The sequence below is a fragment of the Hemibagrus wyckioides genome, linkage group LG17, assembly GCF_019097595.1.
Source record: "Hemibagrus wyckioides isolate EC202008001 linkage group LG17, SWU_Hwy_1.0, whole genome shotgun sequence".
Lineage (NCBI taxonomy): Eukaryota > Metazoa > Chordata > Actinopteri > Siluriformes > Bagridae > Hemibagrus > Hemibagrus wyckioides.
Window position 1 is genome coordinate 19,235,134 of NC_080726.1, and position 27,878 is coordinate 19,263,011.

The 27,878-nt window shown below is 37.8% G+C and overlaps 1 protein-coding gene across 2 annotated transcripts in view; it reads right to left on the minus strand.

Moving 5' to 3' along the window:
* lsamp (limbic system associated membrane protein) overlaps nt 1-27,878 on the minus strand; it is a 619,635-nt gene that overhangs the window by 3,099 nt on the left and 588,658 nt on the right. For both annotated transcript variants that reach the window (XM_058413983.1, XM_058413982.1), the window contains 4 exons: nt 19,213-19,338; nt 4,912-5,043; nt 2,887-3,007; nt 1,520-1,668 (listed from right to left, as the gene is read on the minus strand). In XM_058413983.1, the coding sequence (XP_058269966.1) occupies nt 1,520-1,668; nt 2,887-3,007; nt 4,912-5,043; nt 19,213-19,338 (528 nt within the window). The remainder of the gene's footprint in view (nt 1-1,519; nt 1,669-2,886; nt 3,008-4,911; nt 5,044-19,212; nt 19,339-27,878) is intronic.

The window sequence follows — 27,878 nt, forward strand, 5'->3', positions numbered from 1 at the left end:
AATAAAATAAAGTTAAGGAGTGTGAGATGCTCAATAGCTAAATGTTGCAAATTCTAATGAAATATAATAGTAGGCAGACACCTCCAAAATTATCACCACCCTTAATTGTAATAATTGTTAATTGTAAAAAAAAAAAAAAGACAAGTAAGATTTTTAAGTTTTATCTTATACTATTTAAAGCATTCCAATAAAAACGATAAGCCATGGTCATGCCATTAATTGATACACAGTGCCATCTGCTGGATGTAGTGAGAAATGCGTTCTGAGAACTGTATGACCTTTAATTGCAGCAATAATAATAATAATAATAATAATAATAATAATAATAATAATTATTATTATTATTATTATTATTATTATTATTATTATTATAAATAAAGTGCCTTTCTGAAACATGAGCATGTTTTACAAATACAAAAACAACAAATAATGACAAAACTGTGTAAAGAATGACATCTGGTGACCATAATCTGAACTGCAGCCTGAAAGAAATCCTTAAGATACTTTTGATTATTTTTGATTATTTGTTGCTGGTATGAAATCCAAATTTTCTGAGCTGTTATAATCATGAGTACATTATTACAATTAAAAAAAAAAACTTAGAAAGCAGTAACCAAAACCGTTTTATACAGAAACGTTGTTTACAATACAACCCCAAAAGAAAAAACAAATCATGCTTGTATGTATGTAACAAAAATATAATAACCACACGGGGTACACATTCATTAGTGGGATTAGTCTTTCTATGACAAGCATATTTATTAGTGGGATTAGTCTCTGCATGCTAGTACAATTGCTAATAGGATTACTGTCTTTGTGATAAATAAATTTTGGAGTGGGTTTAAATTGTGTAGGCTAAAAGATTACAAAGACTTTTACAAAGGAGTAGTCCTTGCATGCTGTACAAATACTCTGCATGCAAAAATAATCTAGTGGAATTAGTCCATATATGATGAGGAAATTTACTAGTGGAATTAGTTATTGCATGCTGTACAAATGTATTTGTGGTGTTAGTTCTTCAACTACATTATGCTATTGGGATTAGTCCTGCTGTGGTAAGGAATTAGTGTGTGTTGATCATGCAGCACTTAAGACTACTAACCCCTCACCCCCATATATCCCACAGGGATTAGTAATTTACTTGTTGGAACAGTCTCTGTAAGAAACAAATTCATTAATAGGAATGTCTGTGCATGCTAAAAGCGGGATTAGTCCATGCATGCTAGAGAGATTAGTAGGATTAGATTTTGTATGCTAAACAAATGTATTAGTGAAGAAGTAGTGTTACTATTAGTACACACTAAGTAACTTTACTGTAATTACTTTCTGCATGCTAAGTGCATTTACATGTGGTATTAGTTTTTGTACGCTAAACAAATTTGTTAATTACATTAGCAAGCGTATTTACAATGTTAACAAAATTTACCGCACCTTTTAAAATATTTATATTTTATTAACAGCCATTAACCAAAGCCTGCTTTTAAACCTTAGCCTAATGCGTGTGTGTGTGTGAACTCACTGTAGAGAAACACAGTAGCATTGTGTGTGCCCAGCCGGTTGGTGGCCACGCAGGTGTAGTTTCCGTAATCATCATCCGTGACGTTGGCCACAATGAGCTCAGTGCGAGCGCCAACGATGTGAATACTAATCCCCTGCATGTTCGACAGCCTGGAGCAAGAAAGAGAGAGAGAGAGAGATTTATAATTAAATGAATCTGCACTACACAGCACAGAATAGCATTAGAAGATATAAAGATGTCAGTAATAGACAGGAAAATGCATGTAATTAAAACCCTCACTATATTTACAGCCTTAAAGAAAGTAAGAGCTTTATCAGCGCTCTGCTATCAATAGATCATTTAGCCCAATTTAAAAATACTCAACACACGGGCTGCAGCATCAGCATGCGAGCAGGAATTCTAATGATAGTTCCTCTATGCTAAGTGCCTTGGGTCAGTGTATTTATTAACACACACATATATATATATATATATATATATATACATATACACACATACACATATATACATATATATCTATGAATTAGAGCAGAAACTGTGAGCCAGGCCAAAACTGGGACGTCTGCTTTCACATGCACATGAATTTAATATAGAGTTGGCCTGCCCTTTGCAGCTATAACAGCTTCAACTCTTCAGGGAAGGCTTTCCACAAGGTTTAGGAGTAAGTTTATGGGAATTTTTGACCATTTCTCTAGAAGCGCATCTGTGAAACACTGATGCTGGAGGAGAACGTCTGGCTCACAGTCTCCGCTCTAATTCATCCCAAAGGTGTTCTGTCAGGTTGAGGTCAGGACTCTGTGCAGGCCAGTCAAGTTCCTTCACACCAAACTCGCTCATCCATGTCTTTATGGACCTTGCTTTGTGCACTGGTGCGCAGTCATGTTGGAACAAGAGGGGGTCATCCCCAAACTGTTCCCACAAAGTTGGGAGCATGAAATTGTCCAAAATGTCTTGGTACGCTGAAGCGTTAAGAGTTCCTTTCACGAACTAAGAGGCCGAGCCCAACCCCTGAAAAAGAACACCTGAATTTACGTGTCCCAAAACTTTTGGCAATATAGTGTATATCTAGTATATGCAGGATAATCTCTGCATGTTTTATACATTTATTCATGGCATTAATTTAATTACACAATATAAGATTAGTCTCTGCAAGTTAAAAAACACATTAGCGGGATTAGTCTGCACATAATAAGCAGATGTAATAGTGGGATTGGACTTCACCTGTTAAGGCAGTTCACTAGTGGGATTAGTGCCTCTATGCTAAGCAAATGTAGCAGTTTAATTAATCTCTGTGCACGAAAAAATTGGTAATTAAATTTAACAGCATAATTAGGTGCAATAGGTGTAAATACAAGCAAAGATTGTACCTCTTGTCGTCTCTGTACCACTCAAACTCCGGTTTGGGCACCGCCGTGGTGTCGCACTGCAGAACTCCCGGACGTCCCACCGGCGTCTCCGAGCTCTTAGCCCCTTTAATAAAAGGCGGATCTATACGGAGAGAGAGAGACAGAGTTACAACCAAAACATAATCTTCATCTCCCACACAACAGAAAAGTTCAGGCTAAATTTGGCAGAGATAAAAGAAAATGAAGAGCTGAGGCGAGACACACTGCAAGCATTTCTGGTATAATATATTCCACTCAGTCACAGTCTGAGAGATGGTAAATAATCACACAGCGTGTGGCTCCAGCGTGGTTACAGATAATGATCCGTGTATTATATTACTTTATTTATCCTCCTCGGTGCTGAGACAGGAAGCTTCGCTGCTGCGTATTACACAGTGCAGGAGGCTGAGTGTGTGGAAGGAGTCTCCACTGTCACGACTGTCTTATTCCTGATATATTAGACACAGTCTTGAGATTTTCACTGGCTTAGATATGAATTTTTTTCCTCTTTCTTTTAGAATGCTGTTCATTATGTAAATCATCACATTGCTCTTTCTCTTTTTTGAAATTCTATTTTATTTCTTTTAATTAATATATCTGAACAGTCCTAGTGTATGATTATACTTTTATAATTTACTAAGTCCATGGCTTGATTTGTTGCAAATAAATCAATTAAAAAAGGAGACAACCAAATCTAGCAGCCTGTACACACACACACACACAAAATAAAGAATAAATAAATAAAGAAATTGTACAATACACTAAAAAACCTGGTCTGTGGCATTGCGAACCCTATTCTTCCTGAACAGCAGGTACGATTGATTGGCACGGACAGGCTTTCAGGCATGTTTTGTTATATGCCACTCGGGTGCAAAGGAAAGTCGTGAGGAATGAGCCGCAGACGGCAGCAGGGCTAAAGAGACAGCGCTGGAGGGGGGGCTGAAATGAACCACCAGTCGACCCCGTGCAGACAAAAAGGTCAGTTTTGGAATATCAGCCCTGACGTTTGGAGCAAATATCAGCAGGAAACAGAAAAAATGAGACGGCTGCACGTTTTTCTTTTATGCTAGTTATAATTTTTTTTTTTAAAACATGCTGATTTCTAATTTATGTCTGAAGTATGGAGATAATGATATCACCTCGGGCTAAATATCAATCATTAATACCCGCATGCAATATTAGCAGGCCATAGAGGATTATTATATATTTATGGTAATGTATTAACATGTCATTAAGGGTGTTTGTTTATTTATTTATTTATTTATTTATTTATTTAGTTGATTGTTGTGGTGGAGCTGTAGAGACGTAGAGAAAATATTCTTTGGGTGAATTAGGATGTAATTTGGTTTTTGGTGGATGGTATTGCCACTGAGGAAGATGTTCACAAATAAGATCTCTACAGCTACTGTTTTAGAAAATTCTGAAAGATAAATAATAACTGATTTTGATTTCCAGTCATACGAAGCAATAGCTCCTTTTTTATTATTTAAAAGCTAATATCAAGATTAGGTTTTATATTTGTTTATCTGCTCTTATAGAAACTAGCTATACATGTAACAAACACTAGCTAGCTAGCAAGAGTTGTATTGCTATAATGCTAACACAGCCTTAAAAGCCTACTTAAGCCTAGCTAATCTCAGATGCTAGCAAGTGACTAGAAGGACTGTTGTTGTTGTTTTGGCACAGGTTTTATACCAAATGCCCTTCCTGACTCAAGCCTCCCATTTTATCCGGACTTGGGTCAGGCACTGAGAGTTAACTCTTCAGTGGCTGGGTTAGATCACTCCTGAGAATCAAACCCGGGCCATGGCAATGAAAGCATGAGATCCTGCCATTGGACCACCAGGAGGCTAAGTGACTAGAAGGACTATTAATAAATAAATTAAAAAAAATCCTAAAATGCTAGTAAAAAAAAAATAGAAAGGAAAAAAAAAATTCAGATTTCTTAATATTCTTATAATCAAATAAAAAATATTGAAAGTCATTTAATTGCACTTGGGTACTTACAGTTCACGATCACGTTGACGTACTTGACATCGGGTGTAGCGACATCGTTGCTAGCCTTGCACTCGTAGCGTCCAGCCTGAGTGCGCATGATCCCAGAAATTTCTAGATACTCGCCAACATCGAGGGTTTCAGCTGAAACAGAATCAAAATCATCATCATCATCATCATCAGCATCATCACAATGAAACAGATGTTGCTATCAGGTATTGGTCTGATAACATGCTAATTTACTCATAGTTTTAAAAAACATGCTCTTATACCAACCATCCAATACAAAGTGATATAATGCTCATACAGTATCAAATAATACCAAATGATCTATGAAAATATCTAAACAGGGAACTTCAGCATCTTTGTACAAAACATGTGACCTAATAAAATATCTTAAAGCACGAGCAGCTCACTGGTAGAGGCAACACAACAACAACACAGCAAAAACAAACGCTGTGGTAAAAAAAAAAAAAGAAAGTGTCTAGACAACACAAGATGAGTGAAAATAACAATCCTTGACAACAAGGGTCTCAGACAAAATGGTGACAAAAACACTTTTACTTAGGGATGTGCAGAAGCACTTTATGAAGTGAAACAAAAACTTGCTCTGGGTTTTGGTGCCCTACTGGATCCCAGCTTGCTAATGTAGCTAGCTAATACACGTCATTTAAAATCAGCTCGCTAAGCATCAATACATCGCTAGTAATGAATGAGTTTAACGCTGTTGATATTTAAAATCATCAGTCAGACTGAAAAAACGATCCTGTTTTCTCAGATGGAAAAAAAAGTTAGTTAGCTTCTGTAGCTAGATAACTAGCGTTCAGTAAGGTTATAGTATCCTTAAACTGCTAAAATGGAAACTAGATGTTTTAGTTAGCTTTTGTAGCAAGAAATCAAGCAAGCAATCTAACTAGTGTTCACTGAGGTTAGAGTTAGCATTAGGGATCTTTTCCATCTTGGCTGGTGACTATAAAATTAACTTATAAGGGTGAAGATATTGTTTGTTATTATTAGATGATCAGGTTTTTGCTCCTCTTGGGCTGCCATGATTACTTTTAGCTAGCGAACATCGCGCTAATCGAGTTATTAACGAGCTAATGAGTTTGCAGCTCCGATTTGAAGCCACGCTAGACTTTTGAAGATAACGCCGCTGTGTTAGCTAATAAGCTGACACAAATAAAAGCCTTTATCAGGAACTTTTTATGAGGTTTCTAAAATGTTCTGGTGGAACGAGGCCAAAGAGCAGGTACGAGCTGATAATTAGGCTTCTAAAGAACACGCTTGCCAAAATCTAACGAGAGACGTGCTCGACCCTGAGAGGTCTCATACACACTTCCAAAGAGAGTGAGAGGAGTGTGCGTGTGTGTGTAGGACGACCTGGCAAATCTGAAAGCGTCTTCAGTGGCTCTTCCTGCCCTCGCTAGTCTGCGTAGGTGTGTGATGGTTTGTCTTAATTAGCATGCCTCGTTATGGAACCCTCATTCCATCTAGCTAACCAAAGGCACTGTGGGTAACCGGAGGTGGATGCTGACTGCTGAGTGAGGTGTTTAGGGAGGATTTTGTAGATTATATATTAAGTCATAAAAAGAGAAGCTTAATTGTACATGTTTACATGTAAAACATTTACTGGATTACACTTATTTTAAAAAATATAACCCCTTTTTTGGTGAAGAAGGTGATATTTTAACACTATGTTTAAATCTTTTGAAAATATTGTTTTGGCCAAATCACCCATGTTTAAATATGTAAAATGATATAATTCATTTTGCATTCAAGAGAGAGAGAGAGAGAGAGAGAGAGAGAGAGAGAGAAAGAGAGGGAGCTAGGGAGAAGGAGCGAGAGAGAGAGAGAGAGAGAGAGAGAGAGAGAGAGAGAGAGGGAGCAGGAGAGAGTGAGAGAGAGAGAGAGAGAGAGAGAGAGAGAGGGAGCAGGAGAGAGTGAGAGAGAGAGAGAGAGAGAGAGAGAGAGAGGGAGCAGGAGAGAGTGAGAGAGTGTGAGAGAGAGAGAGAGAGAGAGAGAGAGAGGGAGCAGGAGAGAGTGAGAGAGTGTGAGAGAGAGAGAGAGAGAGAGGGAGCAGGAGAGAGTGAGAGAGTGTGAGAGAGAGAGAGAGAGAGAGAGAGAGGGAGCAGGAGAGAGCGAGAGAGAGAGAGAGAGGGAGCAGGAGAGAGCGAGAGAGAGAGAGAGAGAGAGAGAGAGAGAGAGGGAGCAGGAGAGAGCGAGAGAGAGAGAGAGAGAGAGAGAGAGTGAGAGAGAGATGCTGGTACTGTATGATCCTAGGATCCCAGACGTGATAATCACGTTAATCACACGCATTAATCATGCACATTTCTCAATTTAACAGCAAATGCTTTGGCTGTCAGCCCATAAACCACCACTCCATTTGGCACATCTTACTTCTTTTGCACCGTGATGAATAGTTCACAGTGATGACGATGGAAAAACGGGACGCTTTTTGGCAGGAATAACAATGCAGAAGTCGGAATCAGTGAAACAGTCACTGAAAGAATTCGTTCTAACATTTTTTTTATTTTCATGTGCTGATGTAGTAAATCACATGCACAAGCTTCATCGATACAAAACTGAGTTCATGAAATCCTGATGCCTTTAGCATTTTTATTTAAAAAATTGATATTGAAGTTTCTGTAAAGCTGCTTTGTGACGACGTCCGTTGTTAAAAGCAATATACAAATAATACAGGAGAATTAAATTGAATTGAAGTTGATGAATGAGTTCCTGATAAAGTGCTCGGTGAGTATATTTATTTTTTGTTGTGTGGACGGGCTTTTTAATATGGTCACAAACTTCCTGTGAAGAAACTTTTCTGCGATTTCGGATCTGGGATTTGTGCAAGGACAAAGAAAAGAAGAAGATTTTAAAAGAACCTCATGCCTCCAGACCACCTTCATTCATCCTCTCCAACATGCTAACCGCTGACACCATTCCACTTTGTGACTAAACACATGCTCTTTTGTTCATGTTTGACATGTCTGGGACTTGTAAATATTTGTGAATATGTTAAAAGTTGATGTTATTTGTCCACTACAAGCTCCGCCCCCCCCCTTTTTTTAGTTATTTTTCGCAAAATGAATCGATTCAAACAAATTTATCATTAATTCTGATTTTTAAAAATTTTTTATTCTACTGTTTAATAATATTTAAATGAATTCAAAACATTCATTGTTATAGCACAGTGCTGCTCAAGTCTTATTAAAGCCATTAAGTGAAATCTCTGGATTCTGATTGGTCGGAAAAGTGCTGATTGATTTTCAGTTGCATTGTAATTCGTCCTGATATGTTATTGTTTCTATAGCAACAGCTCATTCATACTTTAAACCTTTTTAAAATTGTATAAATTGTGAAATTAACTACTTATTATCATATTTAAAATAAATAAGCAAATGCATAATCCACACATACTTTAAGGATTTCTTCACATCAGCGCCAACATGCACACAATTTCAGAACGTAGTGGGAACACTATGTGAACTGACCACTTATCTGCGACAAGTGAATATTAAGTTTAATTAAAATATAATAGTATAAATAAAATCACATTGTTTATAAGAAATGTAATATGTTTATGGAAACTCTATGTAACATGTTCTTTTAAATCTGACCTCTTTTGTTCCAATGTACTTTTAATTTCCATGAATGAGAGGAACAGACACAGTGAGAAAGACAAACTGAGGAACACAGAAAGAAATTGAGAGTGAGATAGACAAACAGAGACAGAGAGAGAAAAACAGAGACAACTGAGAGTTGGAGACAGACAAACAGACACAGAGAGAAACAAAGAGAAACTAAGAGACAGAGAGAGAAATAGAGAGAGAGAAACTGAGAGACACCGAGAGAAATAGAGAGAGATAAACTGAGAAACAGAGAGAGAGACAAACTGAGAGACACAGAGAGAAACTGAGAGACATAGAGAGAGAGAAACTGAGAGAGACAGAAAGTTAGAGACACAGAGAAACAGAGAGAGAGAGAGAGAGAGAGAGAGAGAGAGAGAGAGAGAGAGAAAATGAGAGACAGCGAGAAATAGAGAAGGGCAAACTGAAAGACAGAGAGAAACTGGGAGACACAGAGATATATATAGAGAGACAAACTGAGAGACGCAGAGAGAAACTGAGAGAGAGACAAACTGAGAGACACAGAGAGAAACAGAGAGAAAGAGAGAGACAGAGAGACACAGAGGCAGAGTGACAGGTAGAGAGACACAGAGGCAGAGTGACAGGTAGAGAGACAGAGAAGAAGAGTGACAGGTAGAGAGACAGAGAGAGACAGAGAAGGAGAGTGACGGGTAGAGAGACAGAGAGAGACAGACAGAGAGACAGACAGACAGCATGAAATGAAATGTAATGAAATGAACACAGAGTATTTTCTCTCTTATTATCCCACACATGAATCTCTCTCTCTCTCTCTCTCTCTCTCTCTCTCTCTCTCTCTCCCTCTCTCTCTCTGTGTGTGTGTGATTGTAGCTGCTCTGAATCACATCTCATATTCGTTTAACATCATGCTAATGCAGAGCGGGAGCACCATCACCGTGTGTGTGTGTGTGTGTGTGTGTGAAGTGAGGAGCGAGGGCTAATGTGGCGGAGCCAAGAGGGAGAAAATGGAGTGCCAAATTCATTTTCTTTTCAATCTCGGTAATCACCTCATATTGTCACGTACAGGAGAAAAGAATCTGCAAAGAGGAAAAGAATATGTGACACACATCTACACACACACACACACACACACTCTCACTGACTTGAATATTACCGAGGCAAATTAATCATAGTTAGAAATTTTTGCATCACAGAGACCAGCCGAATCTCAGAACTCATTGATTGGTCCTCAAAAAGAGCTAAAAACAAAACGCACACACACACACACACACACACACACACACACACCACCCACTCTTTGGCCTCAAGCTTGATGTTATAGAACTACAGCTATGTGTTTTATATATATATATATATATATATATCATATGCATGAATTATAGAACGTCTGGCAGCGTTGTCCTTCGCCATCTCCTTTCAGATCCAACATCCTTCTACTTCTCCACTCATTAACATCTCTCTGAGCATATGAGGTCAAAAAGTTAGCGTGCGTGTGTGTGGATAGTGATGGTGTGTTTAATCATTAATAGAGAGCTCAGCAAAGAAAAGGTCAATGGCTTCAAACAAGATATCTCAAGATTTTCCTTCAGCTTTAAATGCAATATGGTGAATTTAACAAGAAAAACTTGGTGGATATTTAAGAATTGTTAGCCACTTCCAGGGCTTTGGGAATCCTGCTGTTGTAGGGTTCTATTAAATCTAGCAGAGAAACAGAAATATAAATGTCGAAATATTGGTAGTAACAAACATGTAAATAAATAAATCTGAAAATCTATAAGTAATATGTATATCAAACATTATAAAATAGGATAGAACAAATATACAAATCAATAAATAAAAATAAATTGATTTATCTTAGAAATTTTGTCCATAACAATTACTAAAGTAAATGTTACACAAGCACAAATGTATTAGTTTTTATTAATTTATAAACAAAATGTTTATTTTTCTTCGATGTCTAACCTCGAGTTAGACTTTTATTTTATAATATTTTGACTGATCACTTATTCTGAATTATTAGCACTTAAATTCAATTATGAATAGAATTAACAATTTCTTAGTATAATTATATTAATTATTAAAAGGTTTGTTTAGTAATTTAGAGTTCAATTCAATTTTAATGCTATTTAATTCATGACATTAAAATAAAATGAGTTAAAAAGTTCAATCTTTGACTTTGACACCTGAGCCAAATCCAATGTTTCAGACATTTCTATAAAAAGTTTCCTGAATATTTGATCTCTAACTGTTGAATAATAATATTGACTGTCAGTTCACTCTTCTGGTTTTATTCGTCATCTGCACTTCTTTCTTTAAAATCCGACACGAACCTGAGCCTCATCCAAAGCAGTCGGAAGATTCCACTGGTGTAGAAACGCCTCGGCTGAATGCAGACGATGAAAAGTTTGCGTATGCGTTTGTGTGTAATGCATCACTGTGACACATCAACACACTCATAAATTACCACGAAGGAGCTTAGAGCAGCGCAAACCTACGAAGCAGTGCAGCGTAACAGCACATCCTGATAGGTGTGTGTCTGTGTGTGTGTGATTTAAACACACATTCATCACCTTAGTGTAAAAAAAAAAAAGCTCTGAGAGAGTACACACATCGCCTCCTCGCTTCCTGTGAGCATACAGTCAAAAACTAGCAAATTAAAAGGTAAACAGGAAGCGGTGTTTATACAGTATTAGCCTAAATAAAACGGGTGGGGATGATAACTATCTAGAGTGAGAATTATTCACTCACAATTCACACCTCTGAGGAGCTCAGTGGTGAAGATGCGGGAAAGCTGACACTGAAGACCCCTGTAAGTGTCGAATAAACATCTCCTGACTGAAAACCACACTGTATCGATGATTACAGACATTTTTTCGTGATATGTGATAATAAGCATAGCTAATAATCTGTGTTTCTCTCTCGCTTTGTTGAGCTACACATGCTACTCCTGAGCTCCCAGTCTTCCTGACCCCCTTCCCCCCTCTGGACCTGCCTCATGGAAATAGGTTTGAACGGCAATTGCCACAAACAGTTCTGCACTCAAATCCCCATCAGTTGTCGGAACCTCAACAAAATAGACTTCTTGTTAAAACTAGAAAGGATGTCTTGGTTACACAATTCATACAGTATACAGTCAGAGAGGAGAAATGATTTTACAATCACACTCTGTGTCACTCAGATGAGGATGAGGTTTCCTTTTGAGTCTTCAAGGTTTCTTCCTCAGGGAGTTTTTCCATACCACTGTCACCTCAGGCTTGCTCATTAGGGAGAAATTAATCTAAATATTAAATCTAAAGTGTAGCATTTTTATTTAAAAAATTGATATTGAAGTTTCTGTAAAGCTGCTTTGTGACGACGTCCATTGTTAAAAGCGATATACAAATAATACAGGTGAATTAAATTGAATTGAAGTTGATGAATGAGTTCCTGATAAAGTGCTTGGTGAGTATATTTATTTTTTGTTGTGTGGACGGGCTTTTTAATATGGTCACAACCTTCCTGTGAAGAAACTTTTCTGCGATTTTGGATCTGGGATTTGTGCAAGGACGTTTAAGATTTTAAAAAATCTGCACCAAGAACCTCATGCCTCCAGACCACCTTCATTCATCCTCTCCAACATGCTAACCGCTGACACCATTCCACTTTGTGACTAAACACATGCTCTTTTGTTCATGTTTGACATGTCTGGGACTTGTAAATATTTGTGAATATGTTAAAAGTTGATGTTATTTGTCTGCTACAAGCTCCCCCCTCCCCCCCCTTTTTACAGTTATTTTTCTCAAAATGAATCGATTCAAACAAATTTATCATTAATTCAGATTTTTTAAAAATTTTTATTCTACTGTTTAATAATATATAAATGAATTCAAAACATTCATTGTTATAGCACAGTGCTGCTCAAGTCTTATTAAAGCCATTAAGTGAAATCCCTGGATTCTGATTGGTCGGAAAAGTGCTGATTGATTTTCAGTTGCATTGTAATTCGTCCTGATATGTTATTGTTTCTATAGCAACAGCTCATTCATACTTTAAACCTTTTTAAAATCGTATAAATTGTGAAATTAACTGCTTATTATCATATTTAAAATAAATAAGCAAATGCATAATCCACACATACTTTAAGGAGTTCTTCACATCAGCGCCAACATGCACACAATTTCAGAACGTAGTGGGAACACTATGTGAACTGACCACTTATCTGCGAAACATATGCTCTTTTGTTCATGTTTGACATGTCTGGGACTTGTAAATATTTGTGAATATGTTAAAAGTTGATGTTATTTGTTTGCTACAAGCTCCGCCCCCCATTTTTTTGGATCCACGGGGTGTCCCATGCTTCTGTACACACACCTCAGCTAGAACAAAACACATGTATGTGATTTAAAGCAGCTGGCAAGATTAACAACCGGCAGAGTGTGTGTGTGTGTGTGTGTGTGTGTAGGGCACGTGTTTGATCGATTACGGCAGCAGTTTCAAATGAGAGGTCACGATCTGCAAAAAGCCCCAGAAGAAATGTGTGGGTTGATACACACACAAACACACACACACACACAGCTGTACTAGAGACATGCACTGATGCACATGCACATGAAAACAAACACATCTTCTGTTCCTCACAGACAGACAGACAGACAGACAGACAGACGGACAGCTGAATCAGAGACATGCAGTGTTAGAGTGTGCATAAACACAGCCCCTCACAGACAGACAGACAGACAGACAGGCGCCAATAAGTGCCTTTGTTCTCATCGGCTGCTTTTGTGTATTTTAGAAAAATTGCTCAGGGAGTTAAAAAGCGTTTTAGAATTGCCAAGAGAACAAAAACTGAAGAATCAGCCATGTTTTATTCACGAGCTTCATTTTTTCTAACCGTCGCGTCGCAATCTTTATTTTTGTCTAAGCGAATACTAATTCATTCGTGGGGAAAAATGAGTCCTGCGAAGCGCCGTTTTAGTTACTTTTGTCTTTGTCTAATCCCGCATGGCCCGGCTGGTGTTTTAGAAATAAATTCAGTTCTTCTTTTAGCGCACTTTGCACAAAAGCCTCGCTCCTTCCTCACACTTTGTCCTCCTCGAATAAACGGAAACAATGAATCGAAAGGGATTTGCTTCGAGTCATTAAACAAAAAGAGGCTTGGATGTTAGCTTTCGGGCCGAGTTATTTATTATTCATGCATTTTCATGTGGTGAAATATCACAGGGTTAGGAGCGGACTGGATTAGATTTATTAGTGAAGTATCGCACCGGGACTTTAACTTTGTCCATATCCATCAAGTCAGGGATATTTTTTAACGGACCGATCCAGAAAGATTACGGCGTATTTTACGGTCTATAAAATGACATAAATCCCGTCTGAATTGTTATGTCTAAAATGTAAAGACTATGTTGTGTCCTGTGGGGAACGGAGAAAAAAATAGACACCGTGGCTGTGAAGGGTGTTTTATGTAAGTTGTTGTGTTCTTAGCAGACATAAAGCCTACATACATATTATGATTACATTTTGCCCGAATTCCTCCACAGATCTGCTTTCTGCTCCCAACCCATAGGTCGGTGTGAAATTCCAACATTCTAGCAGCTAGCTGCTGTGTCCTGAAGCCAGCTGTGCTATGTGCCTGTGTTTTGAACCTCTTCATCTCTCGAATAACGGCCCTAAACGGCCCAGAGGTCCCTTTGATGGGCTTTTTTTTGTATTTACTCCTGAGCTGCAGAGGTATACGGCTTTACGACTTTGCACACAATCCTCGCTGTCCTGTGCTCCCCATCTCACCTTGCCGCACTTCAGCTATGAAATCCAGTATGAGAAGAGGATGAAACAGCTGCTCAGCCATATAACAGGGATTGATCGCTGTTCGTATATAACGGTGCAAGGTAAAGCAGATTTTGCAGGTGCTAGTCAACTAAAATGTGCACTTTTTATTGCGAAAACAAATAAAAACAACAGTGAAGCAGAAAGAGTCATGAAAAAACTCAGCCAATTCTGTAGTCAGCTGCTGCCTTTGACTCTACTGGGAAAAACATCCTTTTGCTTTAATGAAACAATTGTATGGTTAAAACTGCAGCGCTGTGGCCACTCCTGAAAGGATTTCCCCTGTAGTTATTAATTGTTGTCCTTCTAGGCTAAATAAAAAATTGGGTCATGATGTGAAATAGTGTATTCAGAGCCACTGGTTGTGAATAGTTATTCAATCCCACTCAGCTAGCTCTAACCCTCCCTCCAGAGACAGGAGGATTTTTTGTACTGTATGGTTTTTATTTTTGCAGAAAACTACAAACTTGTTTGAACTGGTGAAATAGCAGGACACATATTCCAGATATCCATATTCATATAAATTCTTTATATTTGTTTATTTGTTCTATTAATTGTTTCCCTTTGTACAGATATTTTATTATAACTATTTTTTATTCAACTTTATTATTATTATTATTATTATTATTATTATTATTATTATTATTATTATTATTATTATTATTATTATTATATTATATAGCATTCCACCACTAGTGCTTCCACATGTGTGTATTTTATGAACCGCTACGTGTTAATACGATTAACAGATCTATCATTTTGCACATTTATTACATCCAGTACGGTTTTTTTTTTTATGTTTACATGAAGTGCTTGGTGTACAAGTCCCTGGGAATGAGCTGTTGCCATGGAAACGAAAATGTATTAGAAGGAGTTCACATGAAGGTGCTGCTGCATTACTGTCAGAGCTGCTGCTGTGGAAAATGAATCAACACCTTCTGACCAATCAGAATCCAGAATTCCACAGCGCTGTGGTGAAATGAATAAACAGCAAAATGAATGAATAATTTAAGAACTAAAGAGAGGTGCTACTCTTAAAAGTGAATTAAATGCCATCTTACAAAGTGTACAAGTGTATAATAGACAATACTGATAACACTTTCTATTCTTCTATCTTTTTCTAACCCTCTCTCCTTCCTCTCTGTGTCTCACTCTCCCTCCCTCTATTTTTTTTGACAGCTTGTGTGTGTGTGTGTGTGTGTGTGTGTTGATGGCTGAGTGACCTGCACTTATTGTTAAAGACATTCGCACTTCTTTTTTTCTCCTACTACGTCTGTGTTTTTTTCTAATATCATGTTCCCCTTGGAGCAAAAGTGTCAACACTAAATCAACAATAAAGTACACAAATATGACATCAGAGACTAAAGGTGCTCTGTGTGTGTGTGTGTTCTCATTCTGTGGCCCTCTAGAGCCCCAGTGCTTGCATTCGGCCTTAATTACTCTCGAGTGCCTCTTCTCGTGTCCTAATTAGGGGATGATTAAGAGGCTGACTTCGAAGGCAGTGCAAGTCACCTGACCTGCAGATCAGTTGCCAGGTTGCACGGCAAAACACGACCACATTCTCACCACTATATTATTTTTGCTATGAGATACAGATGACCAGCAGATCTATTTTTATATCAATATTTCATCTCATTTTGAGAAATGAAGAATATTCCATTTCCTGTAGTGCGTCAGAGGCAGGGAAGGAAACACGGGCGCCTGAGTCTGGTCTCTGATGCCACAGCGTGTCTAATTGCTTACTCTGAACTGGGCAAGTGTGGATAATGGAGCTATTTAACAGTTAAATGACTCCATTTAACCACTCTACCTCATTGCTTTCACCTTCGAGGCATAGACAATGAACATTGTCTTTACAATTTACTTTTCCATTACACTTAATACTGTACATTACTAACACCACCATTTTTTCCTCCAATAAATAAATAAATAAATAAAATAAATAAATAAAATACAAAAATTCCATTATTTTGTACTAATGTTTTAAAAAATGTTATCCATTACTACCTGGGAAACTCATCATGCATCATACAATAGGATGCATTTAATTAAATCTAATCATTTGGAAGCCGCTATTGACAGTCCATTTGTATTTCATATGTATTCATTTTTATTAAAAACTAAATCACAACACACTCTTAGCTTTTGTGCCAATTTAAGTATATTGAATCTTATCCACACAGTTCAATAATGCTAGGTTTCTGTTGCATGTCACCTACTTGCAGCTAGAAATGCTAGCTTTTTAAGTTTAAGTGTAATTAATTACCCCAACCTTTTAGCTGCACATCTAACTTCATTACAATAATAAAAAAAAAGAAATATTTTGGCAATTTCATCTCAATGACACAGAAACAATTCTATGAGGTTGTTAATTTTTTTGCCTCTTCCATCTCTCATCATGCCGTACTCTACACACTGCTGTTATTATGTTGAAACTAGCTTTCTGGCTTCAGATTTAAAATAACCATTCTGGCCACCTGGGTCCACCCAGGTTCTCTACCAAGTGTATTATTTAATATATATATTTCAACAGTTATTAAACACACACACACATATATATATATATGGTTTTTTTTTTCAAAGAATAAATTGCATTTCTTGAACATAAAAGGCCACTAGATCATCCTTGACCTGAGGGCTGTTTGTTGCCTGTAAACTTTCGAGCACGCACAGCTGACTGATTCAAAGTCAAGGCCGCTTGTGACCTTTAGTGACCCTACAATAAATAACAAGCTGGATAGCATGGGTCATGTGAGCAGTGTCCTCCTACACACACACACCCACAGAGCATTGATCCACACAGCCACACACACACAAACACACTGGTATAACATCCTGACCAACAAATTCCATGTTCTTGTGTATTACTGTAGCTATGTGTATATATATATATATATATATACAGTATAAAGAGAAAGAATTGAGATGAGAAAATGTTAGATTAGGGGAATGGGGCAGGGCTCGCATGTTAACCTCGCACCCCCAGGTTTTGGGGATTGATTCTGACCTCCCATGTATTTAGTGTCTGTATGTTCTCCCTGTGCTTTGGGGGTTTCCTCCGGGTTTTCCGGTTTCCTCTCTCAGTCCAAAGACAGCATGTAGACCGACTGGCATGTCTAAATTATCCATACTGTGTGAATGGGTGTGTGTGTGTGTTAGTGTGTGATTGTGCCCTGTGATAGGTTGGTACCCTGTTCAGTCTGTCCTCCACCTTGTCCTGCAAGTCGTCCTGTTGTTCTCTATCCATAAATTCTAAATAAATCTTTATTAAGCTTCACCTTATCAACAAGTTCAAAGTAATTTCCTTAAATCTGTACGTCCTCCAAACTTTCTCTACACAGACAAACCTAACTACAAAAATCTGTCAAATGTTCTATTTTCTAGCTAATTAACAAACAGATTTATTAAAAAAAAGTCCAACGCAGCTCCCTTCAACTGCTGATAATAGCACAGATATTATAATCTCTCGCAGTCCTGCAGATCTGTAACAGTTTCTATTTACACCTTGAATCTTCCACTAATTCGCTTGACAGAAGTAAAAAATATCAGAAGTGAAGTGTTCATAAAAACAACAAAGCGAAAGACAAAATGTCTGCCAAAATCTCTGCCAGTCTTCCTGCTCTCTCAGGCATGTGTGCCACGGATCTTCTTCAACTCTGAAACTCTTCAAAGGACCTTTGTTCTTCTGAAACACTTCTGAAAGATTCATCTGATGGATAGAGCTGATCTCTGTCTTCAAAACTCTTTGAGATAATTGATTACGGTCGGATCAAACATGATTAATCTGCTCACTTTGAAAAATAAATAACAGAGTCTGTCTTTGACTCTGGGACAAACTTAGTTTCTTAGTGCTAGAATCTGAGATAAAGAACAAATCAAGGATGTGACATGCGACTGAGCAAAAAAAAAAAAAAAAGAATGAAGGATACACCTCCATTCAAATAGACACACAGGCAAATGTAATTACATAGTTTGGACTGTGAATGAAAAGTAAATGTGATTCATCACTCTAGACCACCTTCTTCAATTGCACCAAGGTCTTTCGTTTAGGTCAGAAGTCAGTATGGGACCATTCTGCAGCTACACAAGCTGCAATACACTATGACTCCTGACACATTTCTATCAGGGCAAGCATTTAATTCTTGAGCAATCTGTGCTACATAAGCTCTTCTGTAGGATCAGACCTGCCCATGTGCATCATTAGCATTGAGTGCCAGTTGTAATCAGTTGTAATTTCTTGGACCAGTTTTGGTAGGCACGAACCACTCCGTACCAGAAACACCCCCATAAGACCTTTTGTTTTTGAGATGCTCTGACCCAGTCATCTAGCCATCACAATTTGGCCTTTGTCAGTGTTGCTCAGATACTTACACTTGGCCATTTTCGAGAACTGACCACCTGAGAACTGGTTTATATATTGCTGCCTAAGAGTAACCCTACTGTCAGAAGTTAATCAATGCTATTCACTTCACCTGAATGCACACAAACTTTTACTTTAGCTGTTCCACCTCTAAAATCAGTCTTGTTAATAACCTGAAAGAGCCAAAGAGGTTACTGCATGGGCGGGGCTATGTGCTGTGATGCATACACACATACTATAGCTCAGGCATGATGATGGGGATAACTTGACAACTCCCAGTTACCACTGCTTTGATGATATTTGATTAGTTATTGGATTGATAAAAAAAAAAGTAACATATGTAATTATAGATATGGTTTCCCTGAACAGATATTAATGTTTAAAAGGAGTCCCTATTGTCAATCTTTAATAAATGAAAAAAAAGTGTGATGATGTCAGAGGAATAAAACATTTCAGACGATTTTATTTGTTCTAGGAAAAGAATGAACTTTGGAGTGCTAGCAGTAAATCACTCACTGGTTTATCGGCTTCTTCACTCACCTGATGGATTGAGCAGCCTCCAGGTGATGGACGGATCAGGCCGACCGTTAGCAAGACAGCTAAGGGTGACGTTACTGCCTTCGTTCACCGTGACGTCCTCAGACACTCTGTAAATGTAGGCAGGAACTGCAAGGGAAAACGAATCAAGTGTGAAACTTCATTATACACATAAATATCGAACACCACATTCTAGTGGCCATGCAAAAATAATGAAGGATTTACAGTTAAAAAAAAAGCTGAAACATTCCTTGTTCTAATTCAAGATTCAAGATTCAAGAAGCTTTATTGTCATTTCAACCAAATATAGCTGACGCAGTACATAGTGAAATGAAACAACGTTTCTCCAGGACCTGGTGCTACATAAACATACAACAACAAATAGGTTTTAACATACGAACAGACAACGCCTCGAGATTTTGCCTTGACAGTGACAGATGGAACTGCTTCGCTCGTGTACTATCAAGCATTAGCATGGGCTTTAGCTCGCTGCTAGCTGCCTTGAAGATCTTACATATTCATTTTCTGCAGGAAGCTTCAGCACCTGATTAGCAGCAAACTCCTTCTCCACTCAGACTAACTTGTCATCTGATAACAGATGGAATCATCTGCATTAATGAGAAATTTCACACTGATAGCAGCTTTATAGTTAATATCAGCCACTTCAGCATGTGTCAGCAAATCACGTAGCAAATTCCTTGGAAATGTATCTGCCTCTGACTCTACAGCATGGCCAAAAGTAAATACCAGCTGGTTTTAACCACCAATGACACAATGAGTGTGATGTTAACTCTTGCATGGATCAACTCTGGAAATGAATGTCCACTCCGTCGACACAAATCAATGAAGCTTGACATGATCCATTTGCAAGCTTTTCTGCATCGTGTTATATCCAGCTTGTACTGATGATGACAAATCTCAAACTAATGCTTCTTAAGCACTTAAAGCTGTCATCATTGTTCATGTTTCTTGGTTAGTGATTAGTGATAGAGAAATTCTTTATTAAGCCCCCCTGACCATCTCACTCTTGTGCTTCTTGAACATCCCATTTCATATTTATTTACCTTTTCCACTCTTCTGGGGAGGCTTTCCAATAGATTTTGTGGCATGACTGATGGGGATTTGGGTAATTCTCATACAGCATTAGTGAGATCAAGCACTGATGCTGCATGCAGAGACTCCAGTTCATCCCAAAGGTGTTCGGTGGGGTTTAGTCAGAGTCAGGGCTCTGTGCAGGACACAGCTACAGCATACAATAAGGCATTATCTCTATACAGTTGTGTAAGTTTGACTTTGTGGAAACAGTTTGGAGAAGAACTGCATACTTTTGGCCATATACCTCGTTCTTGTTTCTGTTTTGATATGCAGATAGATCTGACGTTCAAGGTATTCAACATATCGGGATTATTAAGACATCAACTTCTGTAGCGATGCCAATGACACACAGCTGCACAACATCTGTTTATCAAGGTACTCCTATTTTTCCTAAACACTAAGACTCTCACTCATGTGGATGAATAGACACATCCTTCAAGTGAATGAAGATAAAATTCTTCTTGTTGTGTATCGGGTCACTCGATCACCTGAGAAACATTCCTCAGGTTACAACCATGTATCACTTCTCATGAGAAGGTAGGTATTAACAGGTACACACAATTACACCGGCTCTGTGACATGTAATGGAAAATCCCCCCCCCCCCCCGAATTTTCAGAATCAGATCTTTTTCCTATTTATATTATTTACATTACACAACATATGTACATTATTTTTTTTTTTTTTTACCCACTTTTCAACTGCTGACTTTTTTTTAATTAATTTTAAAATAAATTATTTTTTATTTTTTTTATTTCTTATTTTGTTATTATTTTATTTTATTGATTGATTAACTTAATTTAATTCATTTTAATTTTTTTATCATTTTAATCAATAATTTATCGTAACATTTGTTACATCCACAGCCCTATTTTATATATTTTTTTATGTGTTTTTTTCTCCCTTGTGAGGTTATTTTCATTTGTATGGAAAACACATGTAAATAAGGGTTCTTTGTATTGTATTATTATATAGTGTCTGTATGAGCATAGAACAATAAATATGGCAGCTATAATAAATGGTCATAATAAGCAACAATAAGAGGAGAAAGACAGTACAGTAGTGTATATATATGGGGGGGGATATATCTATACATATGCATATAAAGAATTATGGTAATTCTTGGTTCTTTATAGGACACAGCCTCACTGAATACTAAGAGCACCACTGCAGCCCAGTACAACCTGACATTTTCTCCAGTTTCCTTCACATGTCTATGCTCGGTGAAGGTTTTCAGGCAAAGAAATCCAAAAAGTCAGGGAAGTAGACACATCTCAGAGAAGCCCTGAAAAACTTCTTGTTACCTCAAACCCCAGAGCGAATGGGCAACAATGTTATGATCCGTGTCTGACGGGTCAGAAAAGCTCTGGAGTATTCTCAGTAAACATCACATTCCCTTGTGTGAGACTCACTTGGAGACTCGCTCTGGCAAAAAAAAAAAAACTTGCATGATATATCCAGAGGTGGAATACACTAGGTGCGCATACTTGTGCACTGTTCGATGCCATTTTGAGGCGTGAGTTGTGTTCACATTAAAAAAAATTCCATTCAGAAGTCTACTTATTCAAGCTGGAATGTTGGACACATCACGCACTCAAGTCATCGCATCGTCATTTGTGGAAAAGGGGCGGGAATAGCAGGCGCTCACACCAGATGAGAAAAGATTTCAAGATGGCCGACAACACTCCGGTGGTCATCTTACAAACATCTATTAAATGAGCCCATGTTGTAAGAATTATTTTTCGAAAGCTCAGTCTAATGGGAAACAGCTTAAAGAAACACCTTAGTGTCAGATTGAGACGATACAACTCTTCTAAAATTCATACACTAGACATAGTGTGGAGTATGTCATTTGGGATGCAGCTACTGATTATAGGCACTATGCCTCATCAGAGGTTCCTCAGGATCCTCAACAGCGACAACACTGGCACCATGGCATATGTGGCTGTAAGATGGAAAGATTGAACTCTTATTATGAGAAGGTTATGCGCCTATGCTGAAGTTTGCAGTGCATGAATCCAATTTATCCACAAGCAATTTCCTTCCAGAATTGCTTTATTTATTTTTCCTGATTTGTGGTTGAAACAGGTAAAGCCGGCTCCTTTTCAGCAGACAGATAAACATTTGAATTGTGGATAAATGGCTGATATGACATGCATTCTGTTGTGTAGCAATATCGCACATGCCAGGCACGAGCAATTCATTTTATTTTTCTTTGTATAGCACTGTTAACAATAGACATTGTTACAACACAAAGATTTCTTCCCAGAAATCCGATTTAGGAACCTAACGAGCAAGCCGAGGGAGGCGAGAGCGGTCGCTGGAATGGCATGAAGAAGAAACCTTGATTTAAAAAGGAATTCATGGTCTTGTGTGTACGGTGGCTGAGAAGTGCAAAACAAAATAACATCAGGAAACAAAATAACTAATCTGAAAACTAAAACAAATCCGAAAACAAAATAACAAATCCGAAAACTAAAATAAAAAAATCAGAAAACAAAATAACAAATCCAAAAACACAATGACAATTCTGACAAACCGGAAAAGGTAGATATAGTTTGTGAAATAGGACAAGATATCTGTCACTCAGGATATACAGGAAATACAGCAGGCTTCAGCAGTAGAAAGTGGATTGGTGTGTATATGAACACAGCTCTGCTCTTATAACGCTCCTTATATCGTTTAATCTGGAATAGTTTTGTCTTAGGTGTGTTTTCAGAGATCACAATAATCTTTATGCCTTGACACTCTATCTGTATATCCAAAATCACGCCATATGAACATCCTTCCTCAAAGTAATGTTGAATGAATTCTATTTTCTTTATATTCTATTCTATTTTTCTACAGTAAATGTTTGTTATTTTCTTAGATTTAAAGACACACAATTTCCTACTTTTTGTATATCTTGAATAACAGATGTCTCGTCCAATCAACGGTAAGAAATCCATTCGCAAACTATACCTACTTTTTCGTTGTCGTATTTTCGGTATTGCTATTTTGTTTTGGATTTGTTAGTTTGTTTTTAGTTTTGTTATTTCGTTTTGCACTTCCTGGCCACCGTAGTGGGATTGTGGTCATATTGTGAATCAGAGTTCTGTTACAACCACAGGACCGTCTTAATGATTACAGCAGCAGCATCCCCAGATACTGGGGACAACCATTTGTAAACATCTTATGACATCACAGGGAATGTCGTGGAGATTCCAGTCACTTTGGTTTACCAAGACCTTTGCATTCATATTCTAATGAATTTGTCATCTAATTAAGATGCTATCTGGTTATTTACGAGAGCTTCCGAGGGACGTGTTGTGCCTCATGTCGAGGGCGAAGAAAAGTGATTAAGCGCTTAACGCCGAGCTAAAGAACTCAATAAGATCCTAATTGGAATCTTCTGGCACCGAACCAGGTCAATTATTCCTGTTAAACCGCCGCTAATCGCTCGCAAATGGGATTTGAGCTTTGTTTTTGGCAAACAGTAAGATTTTCGGGTAGCGAGAAAACAGCCTGTGAGTGTCAACATAAGGACAGAGCAAAGAGCTAATGGAAGCTGGTATTTATTTTTATTTTACTATCTTTAGCTTTAAAGAAAACTAATAAAGTCAAATTACAATTATTATTATTATTAGTAGTAGTAGTAGTAATAGTAGTAGTAGTAATAGTAGTAGTAGTATTAGTAGTAGTAATGGTCCTCACTTGCTATCATTTCTAGCTAGCATACAAACAAACAACGGAAAAAAACAAACAAACAAAATGTAGCGTCTCATGTCACTGAGAACCCACAAAAAATGTCGAAAAAAAAATTAATGATACAAACTTACAGCTTTACCGCTGACACCGGAGACTCCTTCTATAAATGTGAAATAAACATCTTATAAACAACTTCACCACTGAATAGAAAAGCTAGCCTATGAGAACGTTCTAGAAACATTACCTGAGAAAATTTTCAATTGCACTGTAGTAAATAATAATATTATTAAAATGGATAACTATTATTTAATTCTTCTCCACATCCATGTCTAACTCTGCAAAAGAAAAAGAAATTAGCATAGCCTTGTTTAGCGCTAGCGTGCACTTTGGTAGTCATGCTAGTCTCAGCTTTTTATATAAATATAATTTAGGTTGTTTTTTTTTTTTTTCATTTCAGCAGGTATTTATCAGGCGAAGGTGAGATTTAACAAATCAAACGTGTGACGAAGGAAGGCGTGAGTTGCATATTTGATGGGAGAAGGGTAGAGTTTCTACACCGGTCAGCAGTTTAGGTGTGATCAATCACACGCTGTGGGCGTTTAATACATCACAGCGTGCCAGCGCTCGGCTCCATGATGAAGAGCGTCAGGGAGAGGCGAGAGGCGTGATGTGGCATAAAAACGATATGGATCTTTCTTGGAAGTGAGTGTCGGAAAAGAAGCTAGATGCAAGTGATGAGTGCACAAACCGGCGGAAAGCTCGCTCGCTCCTCATCTGTGTGAAACGTGTCGAAATTAGCCAGTTAACAAAGCAAATAACAAATAAGATTCAAGTGCGCACTGTGTTTTCAGACATGTCACATTTTCTCATTAAGAGCCTACCGAAATGTGTTTCGGCCAAGTTTCTGTGTTTTCAAGTCATATGTGAATAAGCTGATCTCATTGGTCATAGTGGAACCGATTTTTTTAATGTTTCGCTCATAGACTCATCAATCAAGATTAAGTCAGTAGCTATGCTAATTTATTGTGTTTTAATTTTTTTAGCTGTAGTGGTTAGAATTGATCAGTCTGAGCAGGTTTCATCATGACCTTGTTTTAATTCACCTGTTTTGGGCAAGAAAATTCATTATATCAGATTCATTAACCTACCGTTCATGTTCCAAATAGACTACATAGGTTAAGGTGCAAGATTCCCATCATGCATTGCTATGCCGATTGCTATGTTGGTCACTTGTGTCGGATTTCTCTCTCTCTCTTTCGATACTTCACTTTTTCTAGCTTTTGAAATCATGTCTATTTGCAGACGTTGAAATCCTTCCTGTCGTTTGTTTCAAAACACAACTTCTGAAATGTTCCCACACTTTCGACAGATACATTTTTTCTTTGTACATCTTGCCCTTTTCAGAGGATGAAAACAATTTTTCAAATTATTACAGCCATTCTTGAGAGAGAATGGCTGTAATAATTTATAATATATAATATTATATATTATATATTATATATTATATATTATAAATATATATAATATATATATATATATAAAGGAAAGACTATATGTATATGTCTAACTTGACATTTAGACTCTTTTTTTAAAGTTCTCGAGGGGAAAACAGCTTTCCTTAAAATAATAATAATAATAATAATAATAATAATAATAATAATGCAATTTAATTAATAAATTAGATCGTAGCTTATATTTTAAGCTTATATTTTAATCACATGACTTCATGGAGCTATTCAGCCAATGGCTGTATTGTTTCAAAATATTCAATAAAAATACAGTGTATAAAAGAATTATTGGCAACCTTGTTGGACACTAAAGTGTATAATAAACATTACTCAACTTACACTTCCAAGTGTCTATGTGTTTATCAAGCTTTTTATTTAGACAAACACCAGGGCTTTGTGGCCCAAACCTAATTTATATTCCATTAGGAACGATTGAGGAGTGTTATGTTGGGACGAGAAGCAACGTTTTTGTTTTTTTTAATCCCACTGTGTTTAAATTTCACACTGATTGTTTAATCAGCTGACCGAAAGCACATTACCCATCACGCCTGATAATCTACCACTCACACTGAACCTGTAACTGAGAATGCCATGTGTGCACAGATGACAAAGTGTGTGTGTGTGTGTCCACTGTACTGCATTTATGCATTTATTTAGCATGTATTACTCAGTGTGATCATGTTCCTGTGGAATCTTTGGAAAAACTGTTTAATAAATATATTTGGCCTGCTACTTTTCCTCTTGACTCAGTGAATGATTACTTTTTTTTTTTACTCTCTGTCTGTCTCTCTTTTTCTCACTCTCTTTATCTGTCTGTCTCTCTCTTTCTCTATCAGTCTTTATTTGCGTCTCACTCTATTTCTGTCTATCTGCTTCTCTCTGTCTCTTTGTCACTGTCTGTATCCCTCTCATACTATCTATATTTCTCTCTTGCTGTCATTATTCTGCCTTCGCACCTCTCCGTATTTCTCTCTCTCTTATATACACACAGAGCTTTGCATTTACTGCCCGAGTCTTTCCTTTTTTAAACCCATCCTACAAGTGCTTTTTTATGCTGCTTGGTTTTTACATACCTTTTGCTGTCACCAGTCAACTCTCTCTCTCTCTCTCTCTCTCTCTCTCTCTCACACACACACACATACACATACATATTCAAAAAATCTCTCTCCATAACCCAGTCTTGTCACATAGCTGTTATAATATAGCACTCGAACTTAGGAACAAGGTGTTGAGGCAGGATGGGTGGTTGGTTAAGGTGGTTAGGGTGGATGGGTGATTGGTTATGGTGGTGGGCAGGGTTAGGGTGAATGGGTGGTTGTTTTGGTGGCAAGCGTGGTTAGGGCAGACGGGTGGTTGTTATGGTGGTAGGCGGGGTTAGGGTGGATTTGTGGTTGGTTATGGTGGTAGGTGGGGTTAGGGTGGATGGGTGGTTGGTTATGGTGGTGGGCATGGTTAGGGAGAGTGGGTATTTGAGGTAGCAGGCATAGTTAGAGTGGATGGATGGTTGTTATGGTGGTGGGGGGGTTAGGGTGGATTTGTGGTTGGTTATGGTGGTAGGTGGGGTTCGGGTGGATGTGTGGTTGGTTATGGTAGTAGGTGGGGTTAGGGTGGATGGGTGGTTGGTTATGGAAGTAGGTGGGGTTAGGGTGGATGGGTGGTTGGTTATGGAAGTAGGTGGGGTTAGGGTGGATGGGTGGTTGTTTATGGTGGTAGGTGGGTTAGAGTGGACAAGTGGTTGGTTATGACTGTAGGTGGGGTTAGGGTGGATGGGTGGCTGGTTATGGTGGTAGGCAGGGTTAAGGAGAGTATCTGAGGTGGTAGGTGGAGTTCGGGTGAATGGGTGACAGGGTTATTGTGGTAGGGTGTATGAGTGGTTGGTTATGGTGGTAGACTGGGTTTGGGCAAGTGGGTATTTATAGTGGTACAGTGAAGTAAGATTTGGAACAAAGAAGTAAAGAATAAAGACATAAGAGTAAACAATTCCTGAATAAAGAGAAGAGCAGGAGAGAGAGAGAACGAGAGAGAGAGAGAGAGAGAGAGAGAGAGAGAGAGAGAGAGAGAAAGAGAGAAGAAGAAGAAAATACTAGGGAAAATGACAGAAATGTAGAATAAAGATGATTCTTTGGACATTTGATGGTTTCCAGCTCTCACAAAGTTTTCTAAAGGTTTCTGCGAAAAAAAGGACAAACTGCACAGCCTTCAGATCCGATTGCTAAATAAAACCTCTTTCCCTAATCATACAGGGAGAAAAAGACATATAGATAGACGTGTTTACTCCACTTTCCGCTGCCGTAGGCACCTTTTTATTTAATTTGACAGGAAAAAAACATTTGCATCGAAGTCTCAGAACCAGTTGCTTATATTGGGTGTCAGCACTGATG